The sequence below is a fragment of the Cyprinodon tularosa genome, unplaced genomic scaffold, assembly GCF_016077235.1.
Source record: "Cyprinodon tularosa strain WSP-4 unplaced genomic scaffold, ASM1607723v1 ctg430, whole genome shotgun sequence".
Classification (NCBI taxonomy): domain Eukaryota; kingdom Metazoa; phylum Chordata; class Actinopteri; order Cyprinodontiformes; family Cyprinodontidae; genus Cyprinodon; species Cyprinodon tularosa.
Window position 1 is genome coordinate 684,905 of NW_024039153.1, and position 18,294 is coordinate 703,198.

The 18,294-nt window shown below is 38.8% G+C and overlaps 1 protein-coding gene and 1 long non-coding RNA gene across 3 annotated transcripts in view; one reads left to right on the plus strand and one right to left on the minus strand.

Moving 5' to 3' along the window:
* Window positions 1–15,110, minus strand: part of stxbp5b (syntaxin binding protein 5b (tomosyn)) — a 51,020-nt gene extending 35,910 nt beyond the window's left edge. Inside the window, 6 exon segments of the mRNA XM_038299524.1 lie at window positions 1,328–1,462; window positions 5,284–5,384; window positions 5,574–5,655; window positions 12,991–13,088; window positions 14,619–14,782; window positions 14,785–15,110. Coding sequence (XP_038155452.1) covers window positions 1,328–1,462; window positions 5,284–5,384; window positions 5,574–5,655; window positions 12,991–13,088; window positions 14,619–14,782; window positions 14,785–14,809 — 605 coding nt within the window. The 5' untranslated portion in view covers window positions 14,810–15,110.
* Window positions 12,448–17,685, plus strand: LOC119792762. Of its 2 annotated transcripts, XR_005282027.1 has the most exons (4): window positions 12,448–12,566; window positions 12,620–12,680; window positions 12,808–12,909; window positions 17,553–17,679. It is a non-coding gene; the product is annotated as an uncharacterized LOC119792762 (long non-coding RNA). The 2 variants fall into 2 exon arrangements; XR_005282026.1 differs by lacking the exon at window positions 12,808–12,909 and having other exon boundaries at window positions 17,553–17,685.
* Window positions 17,686–18,294: the final 609 nt, after the last annotated feature.

The following is an 18,294-nucleotide window of genomic DNA, read 5'->3' on the forward strand; positions in this document are numbered from 1 at the left end:
CTCATTTATTATGAGTGTTTGTTGTTCTGAAAAAAAGAAAGAAATAAAATAGCTCCTCCCCAAAAAGAATTGCTGTGATCCGATCAGATAGCTAAAGGTGTTGAGAAACCATGATAAACAGTTTTTTTCACAGTGAAAAGTGTGAAAAGGGGAGTTTAAATAATAATCCAAGCTCTGAAGCTCATTAGGAGAGAAATGAATGAATAACAAAATGTTAGCGCTAATTACCTTTTACATTTTTGTATAAAAATTTAAAACCTTTGAGGCCTCTTCTCATTTCAGATGACTTTTAAATAAATAGACATTGTGAAGGATAATCTGATAAAAACACCAAAATATCATCAACCTTCTTTAGGAAGGAAGGAACATTTAAAAGCTCAACTCTTAAAATGGAAGTTTGGTTTATTCTAAGTCAAATGTAATGGTGCACAGAGGGAAAACAGAAAAGGTATTTCATAACTGAACTTCCTGAAGTTGAGACGTTTTACTTTGTAATTAATTTACCAACCAAAAATCCAGAGCTCCCTCACTTACTGTATCAGCATGAGAAAAGAAAAGAAGGCAGTTGAGCTAGAAAGCATAGAAAAAGACCTTCCTGTCAGAGAGCCAACAGGCCTTTTAAGAAATGACTCTGAATTATCCTTTGGATTTCACATTACATCCTGCCTTCTCCATGTTCATATGCGCTGAGGCCGAATCATCTCCCATCTTCAGTGGCTGTTTCCTTCACAGATCGCACATTCTGCTCTGACACTTTCATCTCTGCGATCTAAAGCAGCAATTTATCGGATTTCACCTGCAGCCTCACGCTCAAACGCACACCTCGCTGTCTACTTCTTATTTCATCTGCCAGTCAGTTTAGAAATCTATTTTTTAATGCTGGGGGCAGGGATTGCTAGAGAAGAACTTTAAAAAGCCCAAGTTTTCATTTAGCACACATTTTCAATGCTACTCCATGCATAGCTTTATATGCTGCCATTTTCGCTTATATTGTCTGAAGTTATCTTAGAAAAAAGAACTAAAGGATTAGATTTAAAGCTGGGGATCATTATAGGAGGGAGTGGGTTGGTGGGATCCCTGGTAAATCAAGCAGCAGTTCTGGCACTGCAGCAACACCTCCATGCCTCCCTCACACTGACGAGACCTACAGCGCTATCAGCTAGCAGGACATAACATCAGCATTTGCACAGGCAGCCACATTCCTTTGCATTTCGGAGTTTCCTGGTTCCCCGCACCAACGGACAAGGCAAGATATGCAAACACAGTGGAGACAGAGAGGAAAGGAAAAAAAAAAGAGAGAGAATAAAGTTGTGAAATGCAAACTCACAATTCAATGGCTTTGTTCCACATAATAACATAGCCTGAGAGGGTGAAGGACTCCACGTTGACAATGTGGATGTTTCCTCGCTCTGTGCCGATGTACAGCCATTTGCTCTGGAAGGGCAGGTGGCAGTATGTGATTCTGCAAGAGATCAGGATGCATCAGCGGCAGGCTTTTCATTATCCCATGAGTCAGACCCATCAAAAGGCCCCCGCCTGTCCCTAATCACGCTGGACCAACTGGAAGGAGCGTTGAATGACTGGAATTTAATTACAAAGGCCTTGCACTGTGTCACACTAATGAACCCGTACTATTTATAACTCAGTGGGGAGGAATAGCAGAATAAATATGGCTGTCTTTTCTCAACTGTGCTGGCGAGACACTGAGCTGTACATCACTGTTACAGTAAAGGATGTACTTATTGTACAGGTGGAGTCTTTTAAACACACATCCCTTCTATGGTTTTTTGGTTTACACCTCGTTGGATTTTAAAGACCATGGGAATCACACAAAAAAAACCACATAGGCTGACTGTGAATCAACTGGTTGAATGATTAAAAATCTGATCTTCCCCCATCTAACCTGATACCAGGCGGCTCTGAAAATATCAGTCTCTGTTGTGGACGTTGCTCCAACATGTCCGCTATTTATTTTTTAGGTTCTTTGAAATAAATATCAGAGGGAATGTTTTTCTGAAAGAACAAATAGATCTGGAGCCGATTTCAGCAGATATCGCTTAGAGAAATGTTTTATTTGATTTATCCTTTTGGAGCTTTCGACCCGTCTCTCATGCAACACGCTCATGTTGGCAACCTTTAGAAAATCTGCATCCTCTAGAGGAGTCACACAGGAATTGGAGCTCAGCCTGCAACTTAATGTAAGACATTAAAGAAATGTGAAACGGACATCCTTTATTGGTGATTCCATTTGTTTTGTTGTAAAATCCTGTAAAATCAACTTCACCTCTTCCTCTACAATAACAGCAGTCACTGCAGGAAGGCTAAAAAAAAAAACATTATGATTAAGAAATGCACAGAAGCATCTCAAAACTACTGAAAACTGCGGTTGTGATCCGGAAACACAACTCTGCTTGGTGCCAAATAGCGCTGCCACATCAATACCTGTTGCAACCAGGTGATGAGACACTATTGAGTGTGTAAAACTATAAAAAAAATTATTGTGAAGGGATTTTCTTTTTTTCTTTGATTGTTGTAAAGGCAAACAATGACCTCGCTGTTTTGTACATGTCCATTAACTTCTCCAAGATTGTTTATTTTTAACTACAATATTTAAAACTCTGTGGAAAATCTCCCTGCTTCTCCCAAAATGCCCTAATCTCTATATAGGGCACTATATAGTGGTCACGCCATTTTTCTGAGCGTCTAGCGGATTAAAAAGTAGTGAACTCGAAATTTCCCACAATGCACCTTGAAAAGTAGTGACCATCCACGGTCACTAGACAAGGGCTGTTTCTCAATTCACAAGAACGCAGATACGTATGCGTATAGGGCTGCAACTAACGATTATTTTAAAAATCGATGAATCGGCCGATTATTTTTTCGATTAATCGATGAATCGGACAAAAAATATTTTTTATATTAACCTCTTTATTCCAAAATAAACATTTTAGACAGAACAAACAAGCACACAAGTACAGGTTGCTCATTAACTGTCCTGGTGCAATATGAAAAATAAATGTTTGTGTTAAAACTACGCAAACTTACATGAGAAATGTAGCTGTACATCCACAAATTATAGTCTACTTTGTTTCATAAAGCGCAGAAAAAGACATTTTTGTTTTTAAAGCCCCTAAGGGGTTCAAACAATAGGCCCCCCCATTTCAACAAACATTGCCCCACGGCAATGACGACGGCGGTGGATGACGTATTAATCGCGCGACACAACTTATCGATGATGAAATTCGTTGCCAACGCTTTTAAAAGTCGATTTTTATCGATTTGTTGTTGCAGCCCTATATGCGTATGTAAGTATGTTCTTGAGAAAAAGACAGTAAAGTATGGACTCGGGGAGAACGGGAGCACGCAGCATTAATATGGGTCAACTGGAACAGAAGCGTACTGATGACGTCACCACACGCTCGGCACATCTGGAGCTGTGTTTCACCTCCTGTTATTAATAGCCTCTAGATAATAATTAATTCTTGCTTTTTTTCATTTAGCATGGGACTAAGAATGAGCACAGATAAACACAGATTAAATGAACATTTTGCCAAATAAAACAAAAAAATCGGCATCATAGCAGCGGTAAATCACACACGGCTACGCTGAGAGAGGCCTGCTGCAGACGGGCTAAAATGAACCATGCCTGCGGTCAGCCTCAGAGGTCCGATGGTCGCCACGGTCCTCTCAACATCAGAATCTCTTTTTAAATTACTAACTAAATCAGTAAACTGGCCATATAGAGACGCTTAAAAGTAAAATCTTCTCGCTTCAAATGATCTTAAAATGTGCTTTTATAGAACGGCTACAGAAAAGATAACTTTTAAGTCGATACCCGGAGGTCTGTGAGCGCTCCACTGGAAGCTGCTGCTGCTGCAGTGCATGCTGGGACAGCTGTCAATCTCAAGAATGGACAAGTCTGCTCTGATGCATGCTGGGTAAAGAGGGAGGTGCGAGAAAAACATCAGAGGACACTGTCCGTTCTCTGTCTTCTTGTGAATTGGAACAGTACTAGGGCTGAGGATGATGACGTTTTTAGTGTACATGAGAACGCACAAGTACACATATTGAGAAACGGCCGAGAAGATATATCCCATAATGCTTTGCGAAAGGTCTCCTCGCAGACCATTATGGGATTTGTTGTCATAGGTTCCAGCTGTCGCGACAAATAAAGATTGTGCGGGGAGGCGAAGCCATGTTCCTGGAATAATTTGCAAAACTTGCTCCATTAAAATGATCTAGTCCCATTGAATGAATTTAAGGCCATGTTAAAATGTCATGTCATTCAAAAATGTAACTGCCCTATGTGACCTGTCTTTTCCTCTATGTGAGATTTTGTCTATGTTGTATTTCTGTTTGTATTTTAACTGGTGTGCCGTCTTGGCCAGGTCTCCCTCGAAAAAGAGATTTCAATCTCAAGGGACTTCCTGGTTAAATAAAGGTTAAATAAAAATAAAAATAAATAAAAATGTACCAATGAGGAGCGAAAAGTAGTGATCATCTGTTCAAACGGTTAGTTAACCGAGTTCACTATAAAGTCTAGTATATAGCCCCCGCTATGTTGAGCGATGGGGATGGGCGGACGTTCGGAAACGGCCTTAGTAATGGAATTCATTTTCCCACAATGCAAACTGTCCCATAAAACAAGTGAAAAGATTTTGTAAATATTGCATTTTCTGGATTTGATTTTCCAGTGTAGGAATTTACTCTCCTACAACGAATAAGTAACCTGACCTGTTTTAAGACCAGAAATATAAATTACTACATCTTCAAAATCATATTTCTTAACAAAGAAAGTATAAATAAAAAATAAAAAAACATATCTACAAACATTACTGGAAGAGGAAACCAGTAGCATAGAAATGCAGAATAAGGTGTGATAATTGCAGCCAACTGTGATTGCAGAGTCAAACTTTTGTTTACATTTCACAGACAGGTGGCTGCACTGGAAATCAATCTAGAAATAAGTAAAAAATGTCTTAAATTAAGTGTATTTAACCTTAATTTGAGCAGGTAAATGAGATTTTGCCAATTGAATGAGTATTTTTACTCTTAAAATGAGACAATTGGATAAAATGCACTTGAAATAAGACAATGCAATTCCATTTTCTTATTTTAAATGTAAAGTGTCCTGTTCCATTAGCAAAATGTCTCTTACGTCCTCAATCCAAGAACAAACGCACTTATTTTAAGAAAAAGACGACTTATCTAGATTTCAAATTTTTTTTCCAGTGTGCATTGTTACTGCAAAGATGAAGGATGTGATAGAACGTGGATCCGTACCTCTCCCTGTTAAACTTCAGAGAATGAAGGATCGCTGGGATTTTTTGCCTCAGGTTCCACAGATGGATGCTGTCATCAGCTAAGGCACTCACCAGCGCCCCCTGCAGAGACAGCGACAAACTGATGGTTAATCAGAGTTCGATTCACATGAAATAAAATATGATACCTATGGGTAATATAGTATAAATACTTGATCAGGGTTTAAAAGTACCATAGATAGAAGAAAATACCTGCTGCTGGAAAAAAAGGGATAAAAAGATAGAAGAGATGGGTGGATAGACGACACGCACCTCATTGATGAGGAACTGGAGCTGGATGACAGCAGCACCGCTCTCATGCTGACAGTAGCACTCCACACCTGCACGGCCGAACCTACAAGTTGCCTCAGTTAAGGAAAAATAAGGAACATTTGCCAACAAATGTGCTGCAGGACTGAACAGTGGATGGATTCTGAAGACAGAAAAAGTCTAACTTTAGTACATTTCCTGGAAAGACCCATGAAGACGGTAAAAAACCACTAAATCCAGAAAGAGCACAGCTGCTTCAACTTGGAGAGCACCAGCCGGCTTTGTATGGCAATTTCACAAGCCGTCAGATCTTGGGTTTCCCTTTCCAATTGTGTAAACTAACAAGGCTTTGTTCGCTAAAACTGGTCTGTCAAAGCTTTTAAATCTGAACAATATCCTTTTAGCATTTACAAATTATTCTAGTCCTGGAAGCTAACAAGCTAGAACAACCTGATTAGGTGGACATTAGCAGTTTAAAACTAGTCATTGCAAAGCACCTGGTGTTGTTGCTTTACTTATGGAAGACTATTTAAATAACTCCCTTTTGGAAATATATATATATATATATATATATATATATATATATATGGATGCAAACTGGACCTTAAGCCCTTCATGGTGTTTAAACAAGAACTGCAAAAACAATCCGAGCAGCAATCAAACAACTCCCGAGTTTCCTAAACAAACGAGGGCGGGGTTGCAGGGGATGATTGCAGAACACAATTTGCGTTCGGCACGTCTTCTGCCCAAGTAGAGAGGCAAACACAGACTTTTAAGCTGGCGCCAGTTTAAAGCTGCTGCCAGCAGATCTCATGCTGATCCTTGACCTTTCTGCTCAGTTTCAGCCCCCCCCCCCCCATTTGTTGTCAGGATTATTAATGGCAAACGCGCACATCTAGTCCACAGTAGAGAAGGAGTCAGTCATATGTGATCTCCGTATCCTCTGGCCAAGTTTAAATAGGAGCGGAGGAGTAGTTTAAATAATTAGAATGAGTGTGGTGATGCGAGGGATTGTTTCCAAAGCCACAGTAAAGGGTAATGTTGGCCATGCTTTTACACATTAAAAGCACATATTGTACAGCTTTAACCCTTTTCTATTTAAAATTGGGTTAATAGTGTTGCAGAGCAAAGCCACTTTCTAGGCGAGCAGGAAATTACTAAGACAAACCTCAAAACTAGATTTTATCACCCTGGTGAGCAACAGGAGCCGTCTTTTCAAACTTCCTCCAGCACTTTACTATATTCATTTTAAAGCCACCATATAAACTACATTTTGAGTTACTATAGTTTCAACTTTTATAAAACAAAAGCAGAGGGGGGAAAACAACCGGTATTGTTTCTGATGAGGGATGTAATTTTACATTAAATGTATACATTTGAAGCAAGAAGACAAAAGTAGGTAATTTAAAACATTCCTCTTTCTCAATGCTGGATCTATCAGACATGTATAAATAAAATAAATCCACTTTCAATATTCTACAATCATCTTATTGGAATCTGAACCAGTGTGGTTACTGTCAGAGGTTTAAATACAGTTATACTAAACTGTCCCCGCCCCCCCCGAGAATGAAATAATATCTTACATCAACTGAAAAAATCTGGTTCAGGGAAACGGATTGACAGTAAAGCAACACCTGCTGCAAACTTTGATCCCTCTGGGACATTTTCTGGCAATTTATTAAATAAACCTCCAAGCGGTAGGAGTGAAATGAACTGGCCTATGCCCAATTCATTTATTCCACCAAATGTCACTGAAGTTGCTTTTAGACCATCTTTTTCAGTCATCAAAATAATCCTGGCATAAATCTGACTGAATACAAACCTCTCTAAGCAGAACAGGTGAAGTTTATTTCAATTAGTCCTTCTCCTGCCTCAGAGATGGCTTTCTTAGCAAAGTCTCACCAATAGGGCTGGGTATTGTTAGGAATCAATTCAATTCGATTATTGCTGATCCGATCCGATGCAATTCGATTGAATGCTGATTTTTGAAGCCGTGTGACTCCAGGAGCAGCCTGGGATGCCAAGTTGTGCACATGGGCAAAGCAGCCTACATATAATAGCTCAGTGATATCGACAGCAACTAGCATGTTGGCAGCATTATCTGTAACAACAGTGGCTACTTTTCCGGTTATGCCCCATTCATTTATTGCTCCCTGTGTGACTTCCGTGAAGCGGCCTGGTCTGAAGCACATTTGAAACTAATTCCCACTCATTTGATATGAAATGAGACGTGATGGTTATGTAGGGGTCAGTCGCTCTCAAAGTCCAGCCATCGCACGTCAGCGCGACCCTTTCAGCAGCCTTTAGCGACTCCAACAAAGCCGTCTTCACCTCTGTGTACAGTGCCAACAGCTCCCCCGAAGGTCAGGAGGTGAATCGATTCTGAAGGGCTCCCGCATCGATTTTGAATTTTGCGTGTAATAATTGCGACGCATTGATTCTTCAGTTATTTTACCCAGCCCTACTCACCAAGCTTGCATTCGATTTGAGAACAAGGATTCAGTGAAGCCATTTTACAAACTTCCACAAGCTCCATCTGAACTCAGATGTCATTCAATCAAGCAACACAGCTGGTAGAAGAAAAGCATGATGATGTCATGGTGAAGCCTGACAGCTGATCCATACATCATCCTTTAAATCGTCACAGAGGATCGTCACGCTGAAACAGCGAATATTTCAGAGTGCAGAAGAAAAATCAAAACAAACAACCTGCATCAGACTCCACAAGCTCTGATCAGATTTCTTCATAACATAAGACGGGGGGGGGGGGCTTGCTGCTCAAACAAGATCGCCTTTTTACTTTTTTTTTTTCTCAATTCTGAGCTCCTATAGATATGCAAAGAATTATTTATATCATCAATTGTGCAAAAAATTTGCATTAGTTAAATATGTAAATTTATTGGATTGTCTGAAATAAAGAGAACCTGAGGGTGACAGCAATATTTAATCCTTAGGTATTTTTGCTAATTTCCTTGGCTTTCCCATTATTATGATTTTTGGTAAATAACTGTTAATCTAGTAAAGGAAAACTAGCAGCTGCCAGTTAACTGTCTTTGCCTTTGTAAAGTACCGTACAAAGATTCCTGGGATCTTAAGCACGGCTTGATTAATTATGCAACTTAATGTATATATTCTAGACTGTATGTGCATTTTTATTTAAACAGGACAGTTTTATGTTTCCTAATTATTTATTTATAGAAAAACATGATTTTAAATGAATATTTAAACAGTTAAATGAGGCATGGAGTTAGTTATGGATGGATGTTATCTTCTGAAAGCAGCTGCAGGGTTGGGAAGCAAGCAAGGGTTCCAGCTTTAAAACTAATTTGACCCTCAACAAAAAATGGAAAACGACTGATATTATTATGACTTAATATAAATAGGCCAAACTGCATCGGTCTGTTCCCAAGAGCCTCAAAGACTTTGAAACCTTAAATCCTCAAACGGTAAGACTTCCTCATTTGTCAAGCCAGGTTTTTTGCATCAGCTGCTTTTCTTAGGAAGTCAAATTATTATTGTCATCTGAGCAGGGAGGTTTTTTATTGTGCAAACTAACATGTGGAAGAGAGGAACTTGTTTTCCTCAGAAGTTTCAAAAGTACTTCAGCCTCAAATGAGGGGCCAACAAAGCAACAGAGAAGTCAGCTGAGAAAGCGACATATTTCTGGTTCCAGAGCCGCCGACTTGAACGTCTTGAGTTCTAGCGTGACCGATAGCCTGATTCAAAACAAACTTGCAGAATACGGGTTTTTCTGTACTGCCTACTGAACAAAGGCCTGTGAGAGAGGTTCACATGACGATAACCTGTAATAAATACACCACATTTAGAAAGAAAAAGCGACGTTATCAAACGGGTATCATTTTAAATACATGGTATTATTTCCTCTGCTCCTATAAATACAGAATAAACTCAATGAATGCGGTAAAAAAAACCAAAAAAACATTATCAACTAGATTGGTTATGTGCCTGAAGTTTAAAACAGCTTCACCATTATAATACAGACAGGAAGTGTTCCTGTGGTTTTAAGAAGATCTTTAGAATCGATAACTTTAACGTCGTAGTTATAATAAATTCACAGACATAGGTCTGAAAAAAATTATTAATTTTGATTAATCGATGATTGAAACGTCGATAACTAATTTAGTAATAAATTAATCCTAAACTTGAGTACAGAGACCGTAAAACACTCCTTTAGCTGATAGAGCAACCAACTTAGAGCAGAAATATAAAAATAGTTAGAAAATAGATAAACATTCTGCATTTAAGACAAAGAACAAAAATGTTTTTCATTGTTAATATGCTCTATCCTAGAAGAGGATTAGCACCATTGAAAAATAAAAAAGTTAACTGATTTTTTTATTTTATTTCGGTTTAATATGGGGAAAAAATTCAGAATTCTGACTTTTTCTGAGAAGAAAATTCAGAAATCTGACAAAAAAAGTCAGAAATCTGAGACTAAATCAGAATTCTGACTTTTTTTCACATATTAAATTGAAATAAAATGTACAAATCAGTTTACTTTTTAATTTTTTCAGTGACCCTAATCCTCTTCTGTACTATCCAGAACCCCTCAAATAGAAAAGTTTCTTCTTTAAGGAACCTTTGGCTATTTGATTAATCATCTATTAATCAAATAGATTCTGTTCAAATAGAATAGAATCATTCTGTTCCTGTTTGGCTGTGACGTCATCCTGGAAAAGAAACATCAGCTGTGCTGCTTCTATCAACACCCTTGTTTATAGATGTTGGAGATCGGCCGGTTTTCCAGTGTGGTCCTGTTTCTCTGACCGTGACTGAGTGGATGTGCTCTCTTCGTCCTCTGGCATGGGAGCTGCCTTGGAGCTCGTCTGCCTGGCTGTGTGTTTCCTGGACGGGGCCGCCTTTTACAGCTGCTTTTTGTATCTATGCTTCTTTTTCTATGTCTGCTTCTGTCTCCTTGAACCCCAGTCGGCCTCGGCAGATGGCCGCTCACACTGAGCCTGGTTCTGCTGGAGGTTTCTTCCTGTTAAAAGGGAGTTTTTCCTCTCCACTGTCGCTACAAGCATGCTTAGTGTGGGGGATTGTATGTGAGTCAATGAATCAATGCAATCAACTGGTTTTCCTTAGATAGAAAACTTTGTATCAATTTGACTGTATGATCTGGTTGAACTGTAAAGTGCCTTGAGATGACATGTGTTGTGAATTTGGCGCTATATAAATAAACTGAATTGAATTGAATTAAACAAAAAATAATTAACAGCTTAATACTTAATACTTTAAATCTAACTAAACAGAAAAATCTTAAGTTTTAAGAGCAGAATTAATTTACATATTTGCAGTTAAGTCTGAATGTCTGACAATGACCTCCTATATAATATTTTTTGAGGCATTTAAGAGGTGAAATAAGAATACATTCACCCTGCAGGCCTTGATGCTCAATTCCAAATTTTTTTGTGAAATCTGATTTTTTATGTTACCGTTCATATTTCCAAATATATGCGACTTGTATGTGATCTCCGGTATGAACTGCAGTCATACGACGCAAGTGTCCCGCATGCGCAGCAGAGGACGCAATGACGTCACAGGCCATCGGGCTCTTTTTTCCCGGAAGTAAACATGGATGGTAGCACCTGAGCGCATCTAGTGATCTTTTCCAACCATAAAAACACAAACTTTTCAATATGATTTAACATAAACACTCCTCTCCGCATCATCATCATCACCTGCCATGGTTGTTGTTTTTCCTGCCGCTTCTGCGTAGCAAGACGCAAAATAGCGACGTTTGTCGGCTATTCAGGTCGGATGAATCCGATCTGGCCGTTCAGACACAGGTCGCATTTGAAAAGATCAGATTCGTATCGGATTCAGGACCACAGAGCCAAGTGGCCTGGATCGGATTGGAAAAAAAAATTGGATCTGTGTTGTTCAGACTGTCATAAAACGATCAGATTCAGGTCACATATGGAAAAAAAAGAATCCGATTTGGGTCACTTCAGGCTGCAGTGTGAACGTAGCCTAAGTCAAGGAATTCATTTTTGTTATCTCATCTGTATGAGAACTTCATTCCAGTGCCACAACACTAGCTGGCATGCTTTTTAAAACTCTACATGCACAGATGGTCCCAGTTAAAAAAGAAACAAAAAACACCTCTAAATAAACCTTCCCAGTAGCAGGAACTCAATTGCTTACACAGCCGTACCACAACGTTTTAAATGTTGTTTCAAGGGGTTTAAAATAAAGAAAACCACCACTGTGGTTTACAAACTTTCAGCATTGGTTATGCTGTGTCCATCTGCTAGAGCGCAAACTGAATTTTTCCAATAGACATGTGAAGACTTTCACTCAGGAAGCTGCTTCTGAATCACGCCGTAGATTAAACGCTTGCAGGACGAGCCTGATTTGTGCATCTTTAAAGACTTTTTGTATTAAAAAAAAAAAAAACAGCTTTCTAGTTAAAATGTATAAGAAAAATGAATAAAATAACAGATTTGTCTTTACTGCTACAGCTGACATGGCCCAGAGGAGCACTTTAAAGCGCAGGAAACCGTCCACAGTCAGCCGCTGATTAAAACACTGTAGCGGAGACAGATCTTGTGAAAGCAGACATTTATTGCTTGTAGATACCTCGTCGGGCTCATGTCTTCTGAGCCGTGCAAGCGTTTCCAAACTCCAGGGCCGACGAGGCGGATCAATAAAGCGCTGCGTTTTGATAAATGGACCAATCGCCTGAGTGACAGTAATCCCATCAGCTTCACCTTGCACCAAGAGGGGCAACATAGTAGCTGTGTGTGTGTCTGTGCATGTGTGTGCCGTTTTTAGAGGTTACCACGCAAAAGCAAGACTCTTAATCTGATGAGTGGATAAAGACCAGGTCTAATGAAAATCTAATCTGAGCAGATGGGCCTCCCCAGTCGGTTATCATCACAAAGGGAAGCCCAAACTTAATCCACTAACAAGGTTGGTCAAAGGACAGGCACCAGGTGTGGGAAGTCACTTAAAGGGAGCAACCGGTTGGCGGTAAAATTATTTTCTAATCAAAAAACAAACCAATGGAAAAGTGACTTGACTAGTTGTGTTTACAGCATATATGAAGCGGCATCCTGGAACCAACCGGGCAGCACAGACGAAGAGGTAGGCTCTGTAGCATATGGTGGTTGGGGGGGGGGGGGGGGCACAAATGAGGCCTGGCTGGTTTACCAGCTGCAGAGCAACACAACCCTGGCATGTGTGGGATCATTTTTTTCATTCCATCAAAAAGGCGCTGCAGTGAATTCCCATGTTGCTCTGTGGAATGCTGCACAGCAGCTGAGGACTCCAGGAACTCCCACCTGACTCCAGTGTCTGCTCACTACCGCTTCATGTACGTTCAAGATGCTTTTGTTTTTTTCCTGGACTTTTTTTCTTTTTCTTTTTGTCACGTGGGAAACAAAACAAAGGATACAGCCTTAAAGCTCCGGCCTGAGTCCCAACGGCCAGGATTTTCTGGACGGGGTCAAAAGCCATGGAGGATGGTTGATATGGAAAGCCATGACGCACAGTCTGCAGGAGAAAGCACAATTTACATCAGACAGCTAGTCAGGCTAATCTATCATCTCCCACACACTCAAACTCATGATCCCTACAGAAATATAATCCATCAATCTATATTTTTCCACATTTGTCTAACAAACTACATTAAATGTAAAAACAGCAGCACTAAAGTGGGACTTAAATCATTATTGCAGGGTCATTTTGGTACGCTTGCATCATTTGAACTGCGGTTTATTTCTTAGGGCCTTGCAGAGACCCAGAACCACTGAAACAAGATTATCACAGGGCATCTATAACGCAATCATTTCAGGCTGAGAACCTTGCTCAGCCGGCCGTGATCTGTCAAACTTGCAGCAGGATTGCGTAACAGGTGATGCCGTGGCCTCGTAACCTGGCAGACTGACCCGCTCCGCTCCCAGCTGGGGAAGGAGCTGCTGGGCTGGCTGGTCATTCATTTAACAAATGTTTCTCCTGATAGTACTACAAAATAAACCACATCTAAGAAAAGCATGGAGGAAATGACACATCCTGAGCTCAAGTGTTGTTTTTCTGGTTTAGCAAATCGGCAGCAGCGTTTACTGTGGCTAGTGAAGGTCTTTTTACCCCTTAAACTTTGTTGTATATTACTGTTACACAATTCAGTGTGTTTTATTGGGATTTTATGTGAATAAATAATCTGAAAAAGATGCATCAAACTGCATCATGAGGAACTAAAGGACACCATTCAGGAATTAAGTCTAGAAGTTTGAAGCTGCAAGTGAATGAATAAAAAGAAGGTCTATTTACGCGTTGCGATGACCCTTTCAATGTCCTGAACTAAATCTGATTCAGAGTCTGTAGAAAGAATTAAAAATGGAAATTTACTGACACTCTCCATGTAATCTGATCACGTCTATTTTAGAAAGAGGACCGGGCAAATATCTCAGTCACTGAGATGTTCAAGCCTGTTAAAAAAAATGAAAATAAATAAAGATTCATAGCTGTAACTGCAAAAAGAACAGGTTTAACATTTTAACAATTATGGGCAACTGTTTGTCTGGCTTTCAGCAATATCCCAGTAAAATCAACTGAGGTTTAAAATGAAACTTAACAAGAAACAGCTAAAAGATAAGAAGACCAAAAAAATGTGGAAGGCTTGGATTCCCTTGTGATGCAGTGCAAATGCAAACAGTAGTGGACAATGTTTTCCATTGTTAAAATGCAGCAGACATTAATATGAACGTGGGAACAATCACCATTGCAAACAAGATGCCAGTTTATCCACACACACAAAAAAACACATGATCAGAGCTCTGAAATATGCTGTGAGGGGATTTAATCCACAGGCAGCCATGTGGACATTGTACCCTAAAGTGGTGATACTGGGAAGCGAGAAAATATAGTGATTTAGGATTAAGAGTGTTGGATACAACTCAGCAACTGATTCTCCATGAATGTGACCATAGATGCTGCTTGTAGTTTGCTGAGCAGAGCTGATGCAGCTGGAAACAATGTTCGCTCGCGCCGCTGTCATCTGACACATTCAATGGCAGCTCTTACCTTACACAGCTGAAAATGTTCCGACTGGAGAGTCTCCAGGACGGTGTCGTTTTCCTTAGGAGTACCAGGCTGAGCGGAGGTGGAGGAGGAAGAGGACGCCGCTGTCAAGCCGTCCAGCACCTTCCTTATGTTAAACTTCTTCATTTTTACAGACGCGACGCTACAAGAAAACAGACCGAGCGAGCTAACATTAATTGGATTGAGTGTAGAGAGGTAGCTGCTAGCTAGTTAGCCAGAATATAACGCACAGTTAATCTTTCTGCGCTCATTTCACATGTTAACGCGGGTGTTGCCAACGCACTACCTCCAAAAAAAAACAAAAACACCCGAGTCACAAGCATTGGTTTAAGAGTGTCCCTTCCGATAACCGCGTTAATCCGCCATTTGGGAGGCGAGCGTTAACGTTGTTTGATCGGGATCAATCGTTTCGGCGAGCCGCGTTACAAGCCAGCGCTCAGCGGGTAGCGAGCTGGCTACGGAAACGCAGTGAACTGCAGCGAGGACTGCGCATGCGCTCCCGAGTGCGTTTCAGGTTTAGGGGGATTTTTTGCGGGCACAACACTGGTGTTACAACAGATTATGCGACCTACTTAAATCTTTCCCCCTAGAACCGAGACGACAAAGTATCTCTAGAATTTATAACATTTTAACATTGTATTAATATAATACAATTAATATATATTTAATAATATATATATATATATATATATATATATATATATATATATATATATATATATATATATATATATATATATATATATATATATATATATATATATATATATATATATATATATATATATATATATATTATTAAATATATATTAAAAAATTGATAAATTCACACTAATAATTTAAATATCACGAAACTAAAAAAGGAATAATGAATAAAAATGGACTAAATGTTAATTCATTAATATAAAATATTAATTTTCAATTCTAGTCTTAAAAATGTATATCAACTGATTGATTTATTAATTGACTTCATTGATCTCACACTGGAGAAATTTATATTTTACGTATTACATACTAAATACAGTTTACATTTATATATTCAGAACATGTACTCAAGATTATAACATGTCCCAATTTGAAGCTGAAAAAATCTGAACTTTGGTGAAACCTCAGAAATACAGGGTGGCTCCCAGGAATCTGTATGTTGGGTTTGCCCGCTGCAGTTCTTGTAAATCTGCCTTCAGTTTGTCAGATGTTGGAGCAAGGAGTATCATAACACCGCAGGCAGCTGCTATTCGCTTTATAAGCAGTTATCAGTTTATTTCTCTTTCTTTTATACAATTAAAAAAGGATATATCCCCCAGTCCGAAATCTAACTTCAGGGTACAGTCCTCTTTTTTTACCAGTAGGAAACCAATTTTATCTCACTATTATTATATTAGTGCAAACATAACATAGCAATGGAAAAGAACTGTCCCTGTTCCCAGAATAAAAGCCAGTTGCTCTGGATTAAGGGCCTGAAGATACTCTGCAAGAACAGATAAATTAATCATTTCAAGGTGGAAGGAAAAAAAAAACTAATTTTTTCCCTGTCATAAATACTCCATACTTTACGAAAACTCAGGTGTAGAACTCTAGGGAAGCCAACATAATTATTTCTCACTTCAGCCTTTGCTGTTGAGTAACTTTAAAACCTCTTTAAGGTTTTAAAGTAGCTGATTTTACAATTTAAAAAGCTTTAAGATGTGGGGTACAGATACTCATAAAACCAAGAATTACAAGAACAGAATACAGTACAATAATTTCAATTTTCTTATAGCTGGGAGACGTATAACCCCCCCACACCCCTCCCAAGCATGCCCCTTTAGTATCCAATATAGCTGTGGTTCATGCATTTAGTAGAAAATACTGGCAAATCAATATTCTTGCAAAAACAGATGACAGTTACCTGATAAGGGCTTGTAACCACTTATATCATCTTCTTGTGAACAATTTTCATATAATTACATTCTTGTGAGAAAACCTCTGGGATTTGGGGGATCAGATATTTCACTGAATATTGAAATCTAAAGTTAGGTTTGAAGTTAAATCATACTTTTCCCTTGGAATCATCTCTTTAGGGTCCCTTGCCATTTATTTTACCCACAATTAATTGAGAAAAGTTTATTTCAAACATACATGGTTAATTATTAAGAATTTATTTTTATTATAAAATGCAACATCTGTACATGTATATTGATATTGAATAGTATATTGAATAGTTTGGTACTTATTATTAGGGAGATGGTAAGTGTGATAAAATGTTTTATACCTTCTAAATAAGCCGTTCATTTATTAATGGGTTGAATATATTTTAATTTATTCTAAAAAGGTGAGCATTTTTAAAAATGCATTCTAAAAACTGTGAGCATTTGTGGTTTTAAAGCATGAAGCTCAAGTTAGCCAGTGGTCTTGTCGCCCCCTGGTGGCCATAGGGTCCTAAACCAGCCTTATTGTAAAAAGCTACATTGATGACGAGCTTCCTAAAATAGTCCAGCTTAAAATTAAAGTAAATATCAAAAAGTACCATAATAATTAGCTATTGTGTAGGATAACAGAATGTTTTTTTTGTTGTCACTTACGAACTGCATGCATTCATGACAAGTCACCATGTTTCCTTCTTCTTACCTCTATAAAGATTGTGAAAACTAGAAAAAAAAAAATGCTTAAGTGATTACATCTCTTTTATGTCGGTTACTTTTCCATCCCACATGTAATAGAGATCGACTCTTCTTTGAAAGAAGTGAATATTATGTCTTAATTATACATCTGACGCAGCCATATGGAGAAGATGAAAGACAGGGGGTGGTGTTGCTATTCCCAGGAGTGTTTAATGATGAAGTGATCCATATGGTCTTAAACTAATATGCATTAATAACTATGTGAGGCTTACACGTTCCCTCCTACTCCTCTTTCACATAGTGCCTGTGTTTGCAGATGTGACAGACACATCTGGATACGCAGCCCTACTTCTGCCCGGGGGACCATCGCAGCCCAAAGAAGGGAAGAATCTGATCATGCAACATAAAATGCAACTGCAGCAAAAAAGTAAGAAGAGGAATTGATTGGTTGAACATCAATAATTCTAAATTTTTAAATTGATATTATAAAAAAAACATATTCTTATAAATACAACAAGAAATGTAAAATTTCTGGTCAATGTGTCACGGTTTTGGTTCTGTTTAAGTTTTCTTTTGAGTTTTCAGTTTCACTTTGATCCATGTTTTTCTTTGTTTTCTAGTTTTATTGGTTTAATTTCTATTTTGTGGTGTTTTCTGGATGTATTTGAGTTCTTAGGTATTTCTTGATTGCCCTCTGTTGACCTCTGTTGGTTTCCTTTTCCCTAGCTCCTTTCTAGAATCTTCTGTTCACACCTGCTCCCAATCAGCACATTAGTCCTGTCTTTGTTCAGTCTCCTATAAATACTCTCCCCCTGAAGTCTGTCTGTTTTTTTAGTTTCTTGTATTTTGTACTTTGGTTTTGGACTTTTGCCTCAGTTATTTCATTAAATCTTTAAGAACTCACCTCTGCCTCCTCACCTCTGCATTTGGGTCCTCAAAACTTCAACCGTAACCCTGACGCAGTGCTGTCCGGGCATTCATGTTGGCTTTAGATCATAAGTAGCAGCTTTAAGTCTATTTCAACCCATGATATTTCCCTCCCAGAACCTTGTATTTTA